Source organism: Molothrus ater, chromosome Z, assembly GCF_012460135.2.
Source record: "Molothrus ater isolate BHLD 08-10-18 breed brown headed cowbird chromosome Z, BPBGC_Mater_1.1, whole genome shotgun sequence".
NCBI classification, from domain to species: Eukaryota; Metazoa; Chordata; class Aves; order Passeriformes; family Icteridae; genus Molothrus; species Molothrus ater.
Genome location: NC_050511.2, coordinates 11,497,046 through 11,514,386, shown reverse-complemented (window position 1 = coordinate 11,514,386; position 17,341 = coordinate 11,497,046). Strand labels below are relative to the sequence as shown.

Genomic DNA, 17,341 nt, shown 5'->3' with positions numbered 1-17,341 from the left:
TTACCTGTAGATCAAGAAGGGCAAGTGAATCGATCTGAAAACCCAATTTACAATGCCTAACTCCATTTAACCACTTAGCCTCTTGTTCCACTCTGACAGTGCTTATGAACATATATAATCTAACTAGATATGAGCTCTGTTTCATAACTAAGCTTCCAAGAGCATTAATACAATCAAGATCAGCTGTAAAACTGACCAACAAAGAATTAAGCATTAAATAGTTTTCCTTCAAATGGTCTGTACTGAATAATGATCTCAAAATACATTCCTATAAATACATTAGTATTTATGAACTAGACTTGTATGTGTCAGCATCAAGAATCTCCATTGGGAATTAGTGAACTTAAGCTGCAGCTCTGAGATACTTAATCAATCTTATTCTAGTTGTATTAGACAGGCATTAATCAATGAAGGAACATATGGTACAACATAAATACCCAAAATGGCACTTCCCCTGAATCCCCCTCAGTCCAAGCAGAGGATAACTGCTGCCAGTAGAATATTTTAAAGCAAATTGCATCCATATTCTGCAATTACTAATTTTCTAAGGGCATTTTTTAACCTTTGTAACATATTTGTTTGAAATTGGCCTTTTTTACTTCAAAAACACATCAGAAATCTTTGTTAGCTACTTTCTGGGGAGACAGAATAAAAGATGGGAGAAAAATTACTAATGGCTATGAAGTCTGACCAGATACCTGGGATGCCTGATTCCAGAATGTGAACTCATTAATGCAGAGAAAAATCCATACAGACATATGGGGACCAGCATCAGAACTCTTTTTTTCCTCTATAAAATAAAAATTAAGAAAACATGTGGTCATTTTATCTAGCTTCCAAAAGAAAGAAGGCTTTTCAGCTCAGAACAAAAAGTATAACAAAGTCACTGGACCATGGAGTTAGAATTCAACCTGAACAAGAGTGGAAGGTTTTCTAGAATTGGAGTGTGAAAATAAATCAGTGTCTGATGTTTTGTGTGCTCTTTCTCATATTCTCTTGCAATTATAAATTAGCACTTTACTAAAAACTGCCAAAAGTGGGCTTTTTGTTGAAAGTTTTGGGATGAGGTTTCTTGCAGTCAAAAGCGAATCTCCAGATGTAAACTCAGTTTAGTTTGAAATCAGAATAAAACTTCTGATTTCAGTCCACTGATTTCAGTAGAGAGAAAAATTCAACTTATGAATATAAATACTCCAAAACAAACTCTTGATAGGAAACAGTCTTTGATTTTATCTGTGTACCAGCACTTTTTTTTTTCTCTTTTTTGAGTTTGTCCTCATTTTGTTCCTTACCTTACCATTGTTTTTGTTGTTTGTATGTTCAGATGTGGGTAGTGGTAGAGAAGAGGAAACCTGTGTCTTACTTTTAATTCATCTGTTTCTGAGAAGCCACCCTAGCCCTTCCTTTACTCAATTTTGGATCTTTTATGGAGTCTTGCATTTTAACCATTTGGGTTTACAATTGAGCATGAGAAGAATTAAGTAACAGAGATTTTTCTTCTTTTCCTTAGAACAAGATTGAAGAAAGATCAACTAAAACCAGAGTAGTTTGCTTAGGGAAAAAATAAAGCTGTGCTGATTGTTGAGTAGCCTGTAAAATTCAGATAATCAGAGGTGAAAATATGCCATGGGACAAGCTTCAGAGTGCTCATTAAATTCAACCAGTTTTAAAGGAAATGGTGGGGGAGAAAAAAAGCCAAATAGACTGAGGTACTGCAGATATATTTCTTTTAGAGAAAAAGCCATTGTTGCTAAAAGTGTTAAGCATAAAATGTGAAGAAGTTAATGTTATTCTCTGAAAATTAGGAAAATAAGCTTCTACAGATTCTTTGAGATCCTTTGAAAAAGAAGCTGAAACCTTCTATCTCCTGCTCCATTTGCCAGTGGCAGAGAAGAAAAAGGGCATTTTTTTGAAAACTGTACTTTTTCTCTTAAGCATGTATGTATACTGCAGAAAAATTGCCAGCCTTTGATTGTGTTAGCAAGATTACAGTGTCTAAACTAGGTCAATAAGCTGCAGCCAGTTGTGACACCTCCATATTACATTACACTTGAATTGGCTTCATCTTAGGTCCAGTTCTCTTCAGCATCTCCATAAATTACTTGGATACAGGACTCAAAGGAATATTAAGTAAGTTTGCAAATGATACAAAACTGGGAGGAGCTGTTGACTCCCTTGAAGGCAGAGAGGCCTTGCAGAGAAACCTCAACAAACCAGAGAGATGTGCAGCCTCCAACCACATGGAGTTCAGCAAGGGGAAGTGTCGGATTCTGCATCTGGGATGGGGCAACCCTGGATGTACAGACAGACTGGGGAATGAGAGGCTGAAAAGCAGCACTGCAGAAGGACAATCTGGGGCTCCTGGCTGATGGCAAGTTGAACACGAGCCAGCAGTGCCCTGGCAGCCAGGAGGGCCAACCCTGTCCTGGGGGCATCAGGCCCAGCATCACCAGCCAGGCAAGGGAGGGGATTGTCCTGCTCTGCTCTGCACTGGGGCAGCCTCACCTCGAGTGGTAGAGTGCCACTGTATATAAAGGACATGAAGCCATCAGAGAGCCTCCAGATGACAGCCAGAAGGATGATGAAGGGTCTGGAGGGGAAGCTGTGTGAGGAGCAGCTGAGACTGAGGCAGACCCCACTGCAGTTACAACACCCTCACAAGTGGAAGCAAAGAGGCAGGCACTGATCTCTGCTCTGGGGTGACAATGACAGGACCCTGGCGCCGGTAATTTATTTACAGACGCGAACAGGACGGGGCTGCTATGGAAAATGTCTCAAGCTATTTATTTTTTCAGCATTCGTCTCATTACATGATTATGATAATGGAAAGATGCTAACAGCTCACAGTCCAGGCAGTAGGCCAGAAAACTTAATGTTACAGCATACTTTATAACCTTCTAGACCAGTCACATGAAGCAAAAGCATATTGACAGGAGTTCTATCCAATCACCATAAGCACACATACCTTTGGTTAAAACAATGCTTGCTTATTTCAAATTCAATACCCGTTTATAAGAGACAACACACAGAGCTCCATTCATAAGCTTAAACTTCCTAGTATCTTGCTAGATAAACTTTCTGCAACTTAGAAAGCTAGACAAGCACTAATACACAGTTTTAGTGTTCTATTTGCCCATATCTTTTCTACAGCTTAAATAATTTTTCTGCTGACTTATCTCATGACTGTTGCTTTCAGCTCTTCTGACAATTCTGCTGCATCTGAGGCCTGCCTTCTGCAGCTTTCCTAAAACCCTCTGATTTTATGGATTCCCACAGACTCAAGGGAATGGCCTGAAGTTGTGTCGGGGGAGGTTTAGGCTGGGTATCAGGAGAAAGTTCTTCACTCAGAGGATAGCTGGGCACTGGAACAGCTCCCCAGGGCGGTGGTCACAGCACCAGCCTTACAGAGCTCAAGAAGCGTTTGGAAAATGTTCTCAGGCACATGGGATGACTCTTGGGGTGTGCTATGCAGGGCCAGGAGTTGGACTTTACTGATTCCTGTGGATCCCTCCCAACTCAGGATATTCTATGATTCTATGATTCTGTTAGACATAACGTCACTGCAGAACTCTTAACCACAGATCTTCTTCTCTTTTAGGCATCCTCCTACAATGTAAACGACATGTCCAGTTTAAAAACATCCTTGTTTCATTGTGTCACTAGTAATCATTATCAGGTTAAAGAGGAAAACATGAATCAAATGCAACATATACCATCTGAGTGTCAGCTGTTATGGTATTGTAAAGATTTTTTCATGTTTAATTGTGGCTTGAGTATATTGAACCTTGAGGTCCAAGAGATTTCAGCATATGTAGTTTTTAAAATACTAGAAATACTAATTTGATTTTTGTACATGCTGTTATTTCCATTAACAAACTTAAAATGCCCAGTGAAAATCCTACACTGACATAACTAAATATTATTTATCTAAAAGTAGTAACTTTTCCACAGGATGAACTATGATTAAGACCTTCTCCTAAACTTTATCAGAGCTACAGTATATGTGAAGTTCTGCAGTGGATCAGATTTTGAGTTCAACAGTTATAACTTTGCACATTAAAAAAACAATTTTAAAAACCATCTTGAGGACTGGATGTCATTTGCTGGAAAAACAGCAATTCATGGTTAACCAGGATGAAATTAAACTTCCTCACATGAAAATGTCAAACTGATGCCTTAAGAAGGCTAGCCTAAAACAGAAGCTAGACAGAGTTTAAGAATAAAGTAAGTAATCATTAAAAGGCCTTAATGGATCCACCTTGGGCAGTACAAGAGCCCAGCCAGGGCTACACCCAAGATGTCACAAAATGGATGACTGGTCACAAGGTCTCTCACTTTTATATGTTCTGGTCCATTTGCATATTGGAGTTAATTGTCCAGTTATAGCTTTAACTTATGATGTCCCATCCTTCTTGTTTTCCTCTCTTCAGTGCACTGTTGTTTATGCTCGTAGGCCTGAAATTTGTATTGGTTGTCCTTGGTCCCAAGCTAGAAAAGAAATTGTTTTGTCTCCCTCCTCTGTGAAAAGAGCTTACTGTCCCCTAATATGAAGCTCAGAATTACACACTAAAGCACCACAGAATCTGAAAAATATAAAAGCTAAAATGTAAGGCATCAATCCTATCTCTAACTAGGAAAGAAAAGATTTAGCTTTCTCTATGCATACATGTATGTGTATATGTGTACATATATATAGACATATGTATGTGTAGATGTGCAGAGGTATACATATATGACTATATATATATTTATAAATATATATATACATACATATATATATATATATATAGACACACACATGTATTGGAAACAAAGAAAAGGTGAACCTTTGTCATGAGAAAATTGAGGAAAAGTGAAGGTTTTGCCCAATTTAAACCATTAATCATGCGTGGGCACACTCCTTCCTGACAGGTACAGCTGCTACTTTTTAATTAACAGGTACAACATTCACAGCTCAAGATAAGTACACGTTTTTCAAGAAATACAGACAACCACTTTTGTTATGTTAATGTAGCAGGGTCATGAGCTGGAAGCTTATCAAGCCAACACTGCTACTATGAAGTGTAAAGATGTCTAAAGCAATGCCCCTGAGGCCAAGAATTTGAGAAGTCTTGAAGTCTTGATGCAAGTGAGAAGCACCCTAAATGTGAGTGTTGATGCCTTCCTGGTATTGCGAGGTCCAGAACTGTAGTCATCACTGTAAACATGATGAGTGTTAATTGCTTGAGGGCAATGACTTTTCTCCATCTACTGCAAGCTGTGTTCCTGTTAACACATGCCAAAATTGCTCTTGCTGCCAGGGCACACGGCTGGCTCATGTTCAGCTTGCTGTCCACCAACACCCCCAGGTTCTTTCCAGCACAGCTGCTCCTCAGCAATTATCATTATGAGTAGCTACACTTCCCAGAGGGGCAACATTTTGCACCTCAATTCTTGAATTTCCAGGGATCTTCTATGATGAGATGTTGACCTGCAGAATTTTCATGACACAGTTTATCTAAAATAAACTTCAAAGAAAATAGTTTGGATTTTTTTCCCACTGCCAAGGATATTTTATAAAACTGGGAGTTAAATTCAAATGCTTTTCTACTTACAAATAAACATATTTGTTATAAAATTTATTGAAGGCAAAAAAAGCAGTAGCAACCCAGGTAATTATTACTGATAAAGTGAACAATACTACAACCTCTGAAATTTTCTGATTGAAGTTACTTTAATTTCATAACCATAACATTGCAAAGAAGTTTGTGTAGTGTGCTTGATTTTCAGATTGCATTTATCACTGTATTCTTTCAATGGTTTGGAGAGCTTCTCTTAAGCTGTCTACACACTTAGAAACTTCAGCAGAGCTAAGAGGCTTTTAACAAAACAGCTGGCTTCACTTATGAAGAATAAAAAAAGAAAGCATGTCTGAACCTCATGCTCAGTGGAAATTTTGAGGTAAGGACCACAGAGCAGATGGAGGAACTTTTCTTGCTATTATGGCAACAATGTGACATCACTCAGCCATTTTAAAGCAAAATAACAAAACAAAACATAACTGTCTTTTAAGGTATTCTGGTTCTTGCAAAATTTTGAATCTTCCTGTAACAGGCTGCTTTCTAAGGAACAAATCTGGAGGTATTCTACTTATATAAAGGAATGGGTCATAGCCCTGAAAGATTAATATGGAGCCTGAGTTCTGTACAGAATGAAATATTGAGATTGATTTATGCTGCAAGATTTTATGCAAATTAATAAAAGTATAGAAAACACCTTAATTCAGCAACACCTTTTGGTTTGTAGCTTTTTTGAAAGAAGATTTTTGCAGGGATTAAAAATTTTAATTTGCAGGGATAAAAAAAATAACTAATTATTATGAAAGTATTGATAACATAAGCTTTGGTACATCTTTTCTAAAGCAAACCATCCAAGGAATTTTCTATGCAGCATAGACAAGAATATCTGATATAAGTGAAATTAAGGAGTACATGAAACATTAAAAGACTGTGAAAACAGGATTGAGCATGTTGCATACAATTAACTGAAAGCCAGACTAGTCTTTCAGGTTCAGTTTTTGAACTCTGTATGTTAATATCAAATAGACAGTTATTTCTTCTTTTAGTTCCTGTCACAAACTGTGTCTAAAAGAATTACCTATCTGGATTTTACAACTCTCTGATGAGGAAATTGGCTCATTTAGCCAATTGTTGCTTCAACAGTTCATCCACTTCCCTATTCAAAATCTGCTTGTTATTTTGAAGCCAAGTGTTCCGGCAATTAAATCTACATAGTGTCTACCAGAATGAAGATGGATTCTTGTAAAAATTAGATTTGAAACCCCATTACATTTTCCTTTCGTAAAGAGACCAAGTTCCTCATACTTTCTTATACATGATTTCCTACCATCCTTGACATTATTCTCTGAATGCTTTCTAGTTTCAACTATCCTGCTTGAAGTGTAGCTATAAAAGCTGAACACGATATAAATGTAACAGTCTCCTGCTACATCTGAATGCAAAACTACTCAACATTCCCTCTTCATAAAAACAAGGACCTCTTTCATACCTGGGTCACAGCTGGGCTGGGAACTCAAAATCTCTTGAATAACTCTTGTGGTACTCAGCTATACTCAAGAAGTAACTGCTGAAAAAATACATTGCAATTTTCAGGCCATACATTCTTTGCTTTGTAAATTATACCTTTACTTTCCCATAGAAAAGTGCTCACTGCATGAAGCTTGATACTTCACACAATCTACTTCACTTTTTACTATTTTACACTGCTCTGAAATCTGCACTTAATTTCAAACATTATCAGTAATGATTTTCTGTTCCATTCTGGGTTACACGTAAAATTTATGAACAGTGTATGAGAAAAGAGGAATACTTGAAAAATCTTACCTAAATAGAAATTTATGGTTTTCAGTAGTAAAGCTTCTTCTTCCTTCACTCAGGTTTATGAACTGCAGGGAAGGCTTTTTGAAAATAATACCTTTTTTATTTTGTAATGGAGATCTCCAGTGTGCAAAGTCAGAATTAAACACTTAGTAGTTAATGCTGGTTTTTAATAAGAAACTAAATGTGCAAAAAAAGAAACAATTTAAAGATTATGAAATATGCAAAAGGCAGAGAACTAAATTGCAATTATTTTCTATTCATGTAATAATTTAATATGGAGTAAAAAGCCAAATTTTTGTGTGAATATATACCCTTTATGTTTAAAAAATATTGGGGATAAAACTGACCAAATTGTCTATGTTATGTGAAGAAATGATTCTGGTAAAAAGAATTTGTATGCACATCATGAAGTCTGTTGTCACATGTAAAATGAGGATGTTGAGGTTTTAGCATGGTTTGTGGGGGCACAACAAAATTACATCTGTTTCTGTGCTGGTGTGGTTAGCACAAAATATGTAGACTGAAAAGACATTAACATTTTTGCCTGCAGTGATAAGCTGACTGGGTTCTATTCTGAGAGTCATATATCACATATATATGCTTTGATCTGCTTCCCCTAGATGTTCCTTTCAAAATGTGACTGTCTTTAATCACAGAAATAAACCTGCCATTATTAACATCAGGTTGTAAAAATCTGAAAAAATATTTACTGCCAGATTTATCTGGTCTCTTAGTTCTTGTCTAAGCATTCCTTCTTTTTTATATGCTGCTATTGCTTTTTCGATACAGAATTGTTTTATAACTTATAACCCAGTCTTTTATAACTTTATAACCAAGTCTTTGATGGATGGAATTTTCACAGAAAACAAAAAACCTGATCTACCCTACAGCTGCTGGGCTGTATAGTTGATTTACATTGCAATTTGGTAGTATCTGCATTAATTACATGTACATTTCTGGGACAATGCAAATTTAAGCATGTGTGCTTACAAAGTCTTCAGTCCAGGCAGGAATGCTTACAGGAAGTTTGTATTCTTGGCAAGTGTTAATCAAAGACAATCTAGAAATCTCACAAGGAACATCATCATATCTATAATATCTCGTGCATACTTGGCTAAAAAGTAATAAAGATATAATGAAAAACTATTCTGTGCAGATAGCATTCTCAGCAAAGGGTAAAGGTTTGTGGTTCTCTATGGGTTATATGATTCAATGAGATTATTTGTATTCTTAAAGAGCATCATATGTTCAAATACTTTGCTGAATTAAAACAGGGAAAAGACCATTTAAATATTTTGTGCAATTTTTATGAGGGTAATGATGAATGCAGAAAAAATATACTCCAGCATGAAGGAGCAGTGTTCAGATACAAGCTACTAAATCAGTGCACAGTGCCAAAGTTTGGCTAATATCTTGGGCAGCTGACAGACTAAAAATAAGACCCTGTACTGAGTTGAGATAATCACAGTTACCAGTTTCATATGTTTAGTCCTCAGAAAACTTGACACTGTAGATCAGAGGAATACCAGAGTACCACTGAAAAAAGAATTTTTTATGCATCTCCGTTTTCAAATTCAGGGGAATAATTCACAAAGAGTATTCTGAAATGCACGTCACACAGATCCATGACAAAATGGTTCCTATCAACTTACAGTCAGCCATCAGACTGATGGCTGTCAGACACAAGAGAATGGAGAAATTGGACAAAACTGCATTTAAACACAAAGATCCTATTATCCAGGAATACCAGTAAGACTCAAACTTCATAGAGAAAAATAAACACCCACTTAAGCTGTAAGGTGAGCGTTTGACCAAGACTCTGCTTAATTTGCCAGAGAAGTCAACATTCTCTAGGTGTCATGGTGTGCCATAGATATTTTTAGACAAGCACCTATCACACATGAAAATTTGCAGTGTGTGTCTGGAGTATGTGGTGCCCTTGAATGCAATGTGTCAATAAAAAAAGGACAGCAGGCAGGTCTTTAGCAGGTGCTAGAGTTGAGATGTACTGCAAGGTTAGAAATAGAAAGGTTCAGTGGCAAAGATTTATCATCTCCACCGTCAACAACACTCCATTTTTATGAATATGATGCTCAGTTTTTCCTGGTCTTGGAGAAAACAGTTGTCGTTTATTTTATTAACTAGAAATTACAACATGCTTTAAAAGATTAATTGGCTACAGCATTTAACTCATTAAAAATTAATTAATTAATAAACTATACATATAACAAAAGCTGAATAGATATCTTAGTACATTTAGAAGAATTGGACATATTCTTTAAGCAAATCTTAATGATGACACTACCATCTCTATTTAAGTTCAGAAATTGGTTTAATTTTATTTAGAAATATCATCAGACTATATAAGATGAGCAAATCATAAGTTTCCCTTTTTGTGGTTTTGTTGTTTTGGTTTTTTTTAATTTTAAAGTAACAGAAAATGTGTAGCTGGAATGGGATTTTGCTCTTGCAACAATAAACAAAAAAACTTTTCTCATGGAAGAAAGGACTGGACCTGTAAGACACATTTCTTACAGACTTTGAGAAAAAATATTTCTTAATGTTCATAAACAGTAATTTTTCATACATTTATGTCTTCACATGTGTTTTGCTCCCCATCAGTTGATTGTGCTTCTTTGGATCTTTGGAGAAAGACTTTTATATCCTATGAAAAGAAAAAAGGATATATTAAAAGTAATTTCATGCTGCAGCCTGAAAACTGCAGTAATAACACCTTAAAACTTGCAGTAATAACACCTGTCTATCCTCGGGGTGAGCTTTCCACTGACTAGATTATGGTGAAAATCTAACTTCAGTGGAGGTAAATTACAGATTCCCCGCATTATAATGTCTTCCAGCAGGGCACTGGAACTCATTCAGCTGAGGTGCTATAATATCACTGAGATGATATTTTAATGTTATCCACGGGACTTAATTTCCTTTGGTGTTTTTACGAAACAACACTCTGTTAAAAAGCAACTCTGTTTTTAAACAGAGATCTTAAACATCAGCTTAATATTATTGGTAAAGAGAGGCATCAAGACTGTTGTTTAAACCAGTATATGATATTCAGAACATACAAAGACAAATTCTTCAATTAAGTGGGTTTTTTTAGTATGCCATATTTCAGACTGAACTTTAACAACAGTTCCAGGGAATGGATACTAAAAAATAAGTAACTAATACTTTGAATAATATATACCCTCAGTAGGTTAATTTTATGCTTAGTTCTTTATAATATATTGTCTGATTTCTTAATTTTCAATAGTTTTGTATTAGCAGAATCTTCTCCATTTCCCATTTCAGCAATACTATCCATTGTAGGATGTGTAAGTAGAATGAACTAGGAATTTCTGTTTTAAAATAATAACATGCTGAACATTCAATACAAAGATAAATATTTAACTTTCTAGCATCTCCTGATACTGTCAGAATACATATTTTATACTTTTAGGAAATTATTCTCCATTTTTAGGAGAATAATCAACAGTCAGATTTTTTATTTATACGTAGTATTTTTTATATACATGCAGTGCAATATATATTTTGTGCATAATTTGAAGACCTTTTTCAAAAGCAGAATTTTCAACCTTTTCTCGAAAGCAGAAACTGCCTGTATGTAGTGATGCCTCACAAACTTGTAACATACCAGAAGCATTTCAGTGAATAGACAACTATGCTAAAAGGAAGTATTACCAGTCCATGGTTTTAGAGGGTTGCACTAAAATTTATCTTTGATTCTAGGAAACACTTCACTACAAGGAGGCATTTTCCAGCAAATTGAGTCAGAAAAAGTAGTTACAATCCTGTTAGATAAAAATAAATGTTGTACTAAAAGCTGTCAAAAAATTGGAGATAGAATGCTCCAACAGTTTTACTATGTCCGTCTTCAATGAAGGAAACTTTTTTTCTTTAAGATGAAGAGGTATTATTTATATTTCTTTAATATAAGAAACAACATCTTTTATGTACATTAAATTTTCTAAGATTATTTAGGGATGGCATACATCATCAAGAGAAGCATAACATAGGTCTCTTTTTTCAATGAGGTACTTAGACACTGAGTTAGATTTTCCTTTTCTTGCACACTGGGACATTTAAAACACCACATGAAAAAAGCTTCTCAAGTTTCGTAAGTATTACAGTTACACCTTATGACTAAACAGTGATTCAGCAGTCCTTTTTTTCCTCAAAACCTTGATACATGGTCCAGTTCATAAGATGTATTCAATATAATCTGTATGAACTCTCCCTATGACAAGAAGCTCTTTTACTTTGTGAAATGATACATGGAGTTCTGAACGTTTGTTGTGTAATATTAAATGGCTGCTGTGGCTATAAACAGGTTTTGTAATAGTTCTTCAAGATACTAATAAACTTTTTTTCAAAAAGCCATGTTAACTATAGATTAATAGAAATCCCACCTCAGTGGAACTCCTATCTGAAAGATTGTCTGGATTATGTTACTGAAATGATTAGCACAATGAACAACATTAACAGCGGTAACCATATGACAAACAATTAAGATGGAACAAGCATAATGCAAGAGCTTGCTAAATGTATTCAAAACATAAACACATAGAAATATGATGTGATAGCCCTATCTTCAAAAACAGAACTTTTTTAAAAAGGGCTATTCAGGATTTGAAAGCAGAATAAGAAATACAATGCAATTTATCCAATGCATAATATTTTTGGTATTAATAAACTGAATGCTAATTATCAAACTACCTTATCCTCAGTAATTATAAGAATGTAGTTTACTCAAAGTAATAAATACTGCATTAAGCATTAAGAATTATAGAAGTAGAATATATCCCAGACTCTTTCTTTCAATTTATCACAATCAAAATGCAGAATTACTAAAATAAGTGGTTGTTTCTGTATTACCATATCTGTGACAGTCTCAGGACAGATGGTAAAATTTGTAACAAGAAATAATGAGTTCTAAAGAAAACCCCTTAAGTGACCAAATTGAGTAGATGAACACATGCAGTGCAAAAAGCAGATTGCTTGCTTCTCCCATTTGAATCAGCTGGTCTAATAAAAATCTTCTCTCATTTTTTATTAAATTTATTTAAAGAAAATTTAATTGAGTGTGTAATGAAGTTCCTTCATAAACATATACAGGTAAGTGTCATCTGCCTATTGTCATGGAATAAATTTTATCTGATAAGTGAAAAAAATATGTTGATAATGGCAAACTTGAAAGTTCTAGTTAGGACCAGAAAACCTTGTAATCAGATCAGAAAAGACAAGATGAAAAAGTAATAGAATTTCTGGGCCTATTAATTTGTAGACATTTGTACTAAGGCTGATAGAAAGGTCAATATCCTGTAGGATGCTGCCAGCCCACTAGCAGAGAAAACAAAATCCCTGCAAAAGACAATACATCTCACATGGAAAAAAAAAAATTTTTGAGATATGACAGACAATAATGGTTGAAATTGAACAGGTCATCAAGATCCAAAAGAATCATCAGGTATTCTAACTTAAATTTGAAAAAATTTAAGCTAGATGTTCCCTTTATAGTTTTCAGCAAAACATTTTACTTTCTGCTGTTTATGACTGCATTAGTACAAACATTTTAACTTTTAGAAACCACACCCTGACTTGCTATATTTATCTTGTACAAGATCTCAAAATAACAGCACTGTGGTTGACTTTCATTTTTATAGACATCTCTGAGGAGAATTTCTGCAAAAATAATTGATGCTAAAAATATTGTCTTGGAAAGAAAGAAGTTCACATGTCCCCCAAATAGGGAATCGATACAGGAAAAATCTTCCTGGAGTCTGTATGTAATAGACCAGAATTGCAACATACTTAAAACAGTGGCCCCTGGGTCTCTATGCCTGTTTGCTGGTGAATATAAAACTTTTTTGGTAAACCTGAGTGTTGATTTCAAGCATAAAACAAAAGTCTATATTTAATGGTACAGTCAAGGAATGAAATAGTTTGCGTTCAGGTACAGAAACCATAGAGTTTCAACTATATTTGAGATACAGTCAATATAAGCCTTTTCAAGAGGAAATTTTAAGTACTACAAATGATAACTGAAGCTCTGCATCACCCAACTGTTGAGTCAGGAGATACAAGAATCAACAGGACCTGCCAAATAAGTGGAAAAATGTCTCATTTAAGTGGAGTCATACCAATATATAAACAAGATGTGAGGCTAGAATATGTGCACTGAAACCCTCAGTTACTAACAAGATTCATATGCACTATCCTGCAGCTTTTCTCATAGACTGACAATTTTTATACCTGAACTGCCCTGAATATATCCTACCAGCCAGAAATAACACAGGTAATTGATGGTAGCTAATACAATTTAAACATGCTCTCCAATCTACTCTTTAAGCTATGTAACAAAGTACCCGCTAAAAATGGTACAGGAAAATCAGAAATTTTAATAGAGAATAAATATGGTGTGTTTGATTTTCAGCTATTGGCCAGTGTGAAAACATTTTAACAAAGAGTCTCTATAAATTGCCTAGCATATAGATATGGATTTACTCAGTTTATACCCTAATTAACTTTTACTTTAGGTTTCATCACATTTGGTCTTCGTGAAGAAGCTGCATTATATTAAATTCTGCAAAGTCAGTGAGCGTTTTGTAAACAACAGTTCTTGAGGCGGAACACATCTAGAGAGCTGGTTTAAAAAATGCTTTGGTCTGCAAGAAATTCAGTGAGGTTGGAAAAAAAATCCAAATTAGAAAATGCAGTATACAATTAAATAAAAAGAATTGTCAGGAAGAAAGAATGGGGAAGGGAAGGGAGGAATGACCTAACATTGTATGGCATCTGTCTTCCCAAATAGGCTGAGACATCAACATAGGAAGGATGGACACACATGGATAGTTATAATCTTCAATTTTATTGTCTTGTCTTTGTCTTACATTTTCTATCACTTTCTACTGTAGCAAATGAATTTTTAAACTTCACTTTTACTGAATAAATATATTATTTTATTCTTATCTTTTATCTTTTACTGACAATGATTATGAGTGATACAATAAATGCTGGGCAATTCACATCCTACAAGTGAGGAATATAATTAGGAAATAGCAAGTTACTCCTAAGCTATTCTTTATCTTATTCAGATTTACATTTTGCGGGACATATGGGGGTGATAATCTAAAACTTGTGAAGACTGCTTATTGACTGTTTATTGTCCCATTTGACGTGAGACATGTACATACAAGCATCCTCTCATCTTCTCATGCTGTTTTCTTACACCCCGTGTATCGAGTATTTTTGCCATAGTTTGATACCTTAAACAGGGTGATTCTCTGGCCAAAACTTGCCTTTTGTGCAACTGTTTTAATGCATGTTTAAACATAGGTGCAGGCAGCAGGGAAGTTCTAGACAATGGCAAGGAAGAACACTTGGACCTGTACTGCCTCTGCATGCCTTTTTCTGTTGCCTGGTTGGCCTGGGGCAGGATGGGATCTACCACATATATCTCCTACAGTGTCCTGCAGTATGACCCTGATGGGAGGATAATTCAACCACACTCCTTTCTATGGATGAGGAGAAAGGCAAAGGCTCATCAGGCAGTTCCAGGCCAGCAAGACTTGCACAATAAACAGGTCTGAAAGTAGCCCAGTCTTTGATGGATGGAATTTTCACAGAAAACAAAAAACCTGATCTACCCTACAGCTGCTGGGCTGTATAGTTGCTCTGCATTGCAAATTGGCAGTATCTACATTAATTACATGTACATTTCTGGGACAATGCAAATTTAAGCATGTGTGCTTACAAAGGTTTTGGTCCCAGACAGGAATACTTACAGGAAGTTTGTATTCTTGGCATGTGTTAATCAAATCTTCCATGAAAGGATGCTTCAAAAGGAGTTCAAATGCAATGGGTGTCAGATCTTCAGCACCTAATTCTTGGTACATCTTGATGAAATACTTTAAGTAAAAATAATCTGTGGTCAATATATTGTAAAAAAAAAAAAAGAAAAAAGAGAAAAAGAAAAAGAAAAAGAAAAAAGAAAAAAGAAAAAGGAAAAAGAAAAAGAAAAAGAAAAAGAAAAAAAGAAAAAGAAATAGAAAAAGAAAAAGAAAAAGAAAAAGAAAAAGAAAAAGAAAAAGAAAAAGAAAAAGAAAAAGAAAAAGAAAAAGAAAAAGAAAAAGAAAAAGAAAAAGAAAAAGAAAAAGAAAAAGAAAAAGAAAAAGAAAAAGGTGGAAAAGCAAAGATCACAGCATATTTTTTTAACACATGATGCAAGCTACACAATCATCCATGAATCAATCAGCCTACCTTATCATAGCTGCCTGCCTTCTCCAGACAGCTAAATCTATGATAATCATCATCTTTACTTCTTCCAGTATGAAACACTTTGAGAAGAGATGCCACTGAAATAATTTCTTCACCTGTGTAATTCAAGACTTCTTTTTCATCCTCGATTAAAGTATTTTCATTTGACAGTATGTTGGCGCTTGAAGAATCCTAAAAATTTAGGCACAGGTATCATACTTGGGGATAAACCATCTGTCAGTAGATGGTCTGTTTCAGTTAAACACCCATTAAGAACCAATGGATTACAAAACAAAAGTCATCAACTCACACAAAATTATCTACTGCACCATAGGAATAAATCCTGGCAGTCCAGAAATGTCCATATAGTTGGCATTACCAGAAATTTAATTGACAGCTTTTTCCAGGAATGTGGCCAACATTGCACAGAAAAACTAGCATTTCTCGGAGCAACAAAACATAAAAATATTTCATAGTTACAGACTACAATACCAAGAAATTTGTGTTTACTTAAGGAGTAAACTTGGTCATTCTGGATGTTCACATGAAAAAAACCATTATGAATTTTCTAGTCCAAATCTAGTCACTGCAAGAACTCTGTTTTGGCCAGCAGTTAACCAGCTCTCCACAGAAATAGGTACTTTCTAGTTTATGCAGAAAAATTAAGTTTATTTTAAGCAAGCAATTAGGTCATTTTAGAGTTAGTCAAAGAGAAAAAAAACCCCCTCAAAACTAAACAAAAAAACCCTGCTATAGAGATTTTTGAACACAAAGATGAGAAAGGACCTCACCTAGGTGAACAGTGCTTTGACTAGATTACGTCACAATGTAGACTAACCAGTAACAATAGTAAATTGCATTTAATTGAACAAACTATTTCTTTCCTCATTAGGAGGGAGAGACTGCTGAGGTTCAGTCACACCTGTGCTAGTGCCTTGGGCCTTAATACATTTCATTTTGTGCACAGGAGGAGTAGAGTCATTTGCAGTCTTTTTAACACACAGTAACCAAGATTACAGAAATATCAGCGCTGAAGGTTTTTGGTCTGTCATTGCATTGCTTACACTGAGCTGTGAGACCTACACAACCAATAATAACATTATTTAGACTTAAAATGAAATTTGTAAAAGAAGTCTCAAGAATATGTTAGTCTGAGCTTCTCTTAACAACATGAAGGCTTCAGATGTATTTCTGCAGGCAGATACCAATGAGATGATGTTACAATTACCAGCACAGAACAAGAAAAGAGAAGAGGCAAATTAGATGAAGTTCTGTAAGTGCCTATGTATGAGCCAGCTACCTAAGGTGTAAAACTTCTTAGAGATGAGCTAGATAGCTCTTTATATTCACTGATGAATGTTCTACTGATAATATTTACTAAATTTCCAGTACCTGCAGTGAGAATTGGGATATTTAGATCACATGTAAACAGCCACAGGGAAAGATTTAGGTTCTTAATTTGATGCTGAAACCACTTTGGATGTCTTCAGGACTCTGTGTTATTTGATGGAGCTTGGCTCAAACCTGACACAATATCAATGCACCATTTCCTTTTTGCCCCCTTGTGTTTGTGGAATAACCTTCATGAAATACTGGCTCTACTAAAGTCTATAGAGAAAACTCCTTTACTTCAGTGGTATGGGATTTCTTTTGTTGCCTTCTGTCCATATTCAACATCATCATTTAAGTGC

At 35.2% G+C, this 17,341-nt stretch overlaps 1 protein-coding gene across 1 annotated transcript in view; it reads right to left on the bottom strand.

Annotated features, from left to right (window-relative positions):
• Positions 1–9,698: 9,698 nt before the first annotated feature.
• The window catches only part of SPEF2 (sperm flagellar 2), a 74,543-nt gene continuing 66,900 nt past the window's right edge, over positions 9,699–17,341 (bottom strand). Inside the window, exons 33-35 of the mRNA XM_036403644.2 lie at positions 15,654–15,842; positions 15,179–15,301; positions 9,699–10,044 (exon numbers count right to left, since the gene is read on the bottom strand). Coding sequence (XP_036259537.1) covers positions 9,961–10,044; positions 15,179–15,301; positions 15,654–15,842 — 396 coding nt within the window. The 3' untranslated portion in view covers positions 9,699–9,960. The remainder of the gene's footprint in view (positions 10,045–15,178; positions 15,302–15,653; positions 15,843–17,341) is intronic.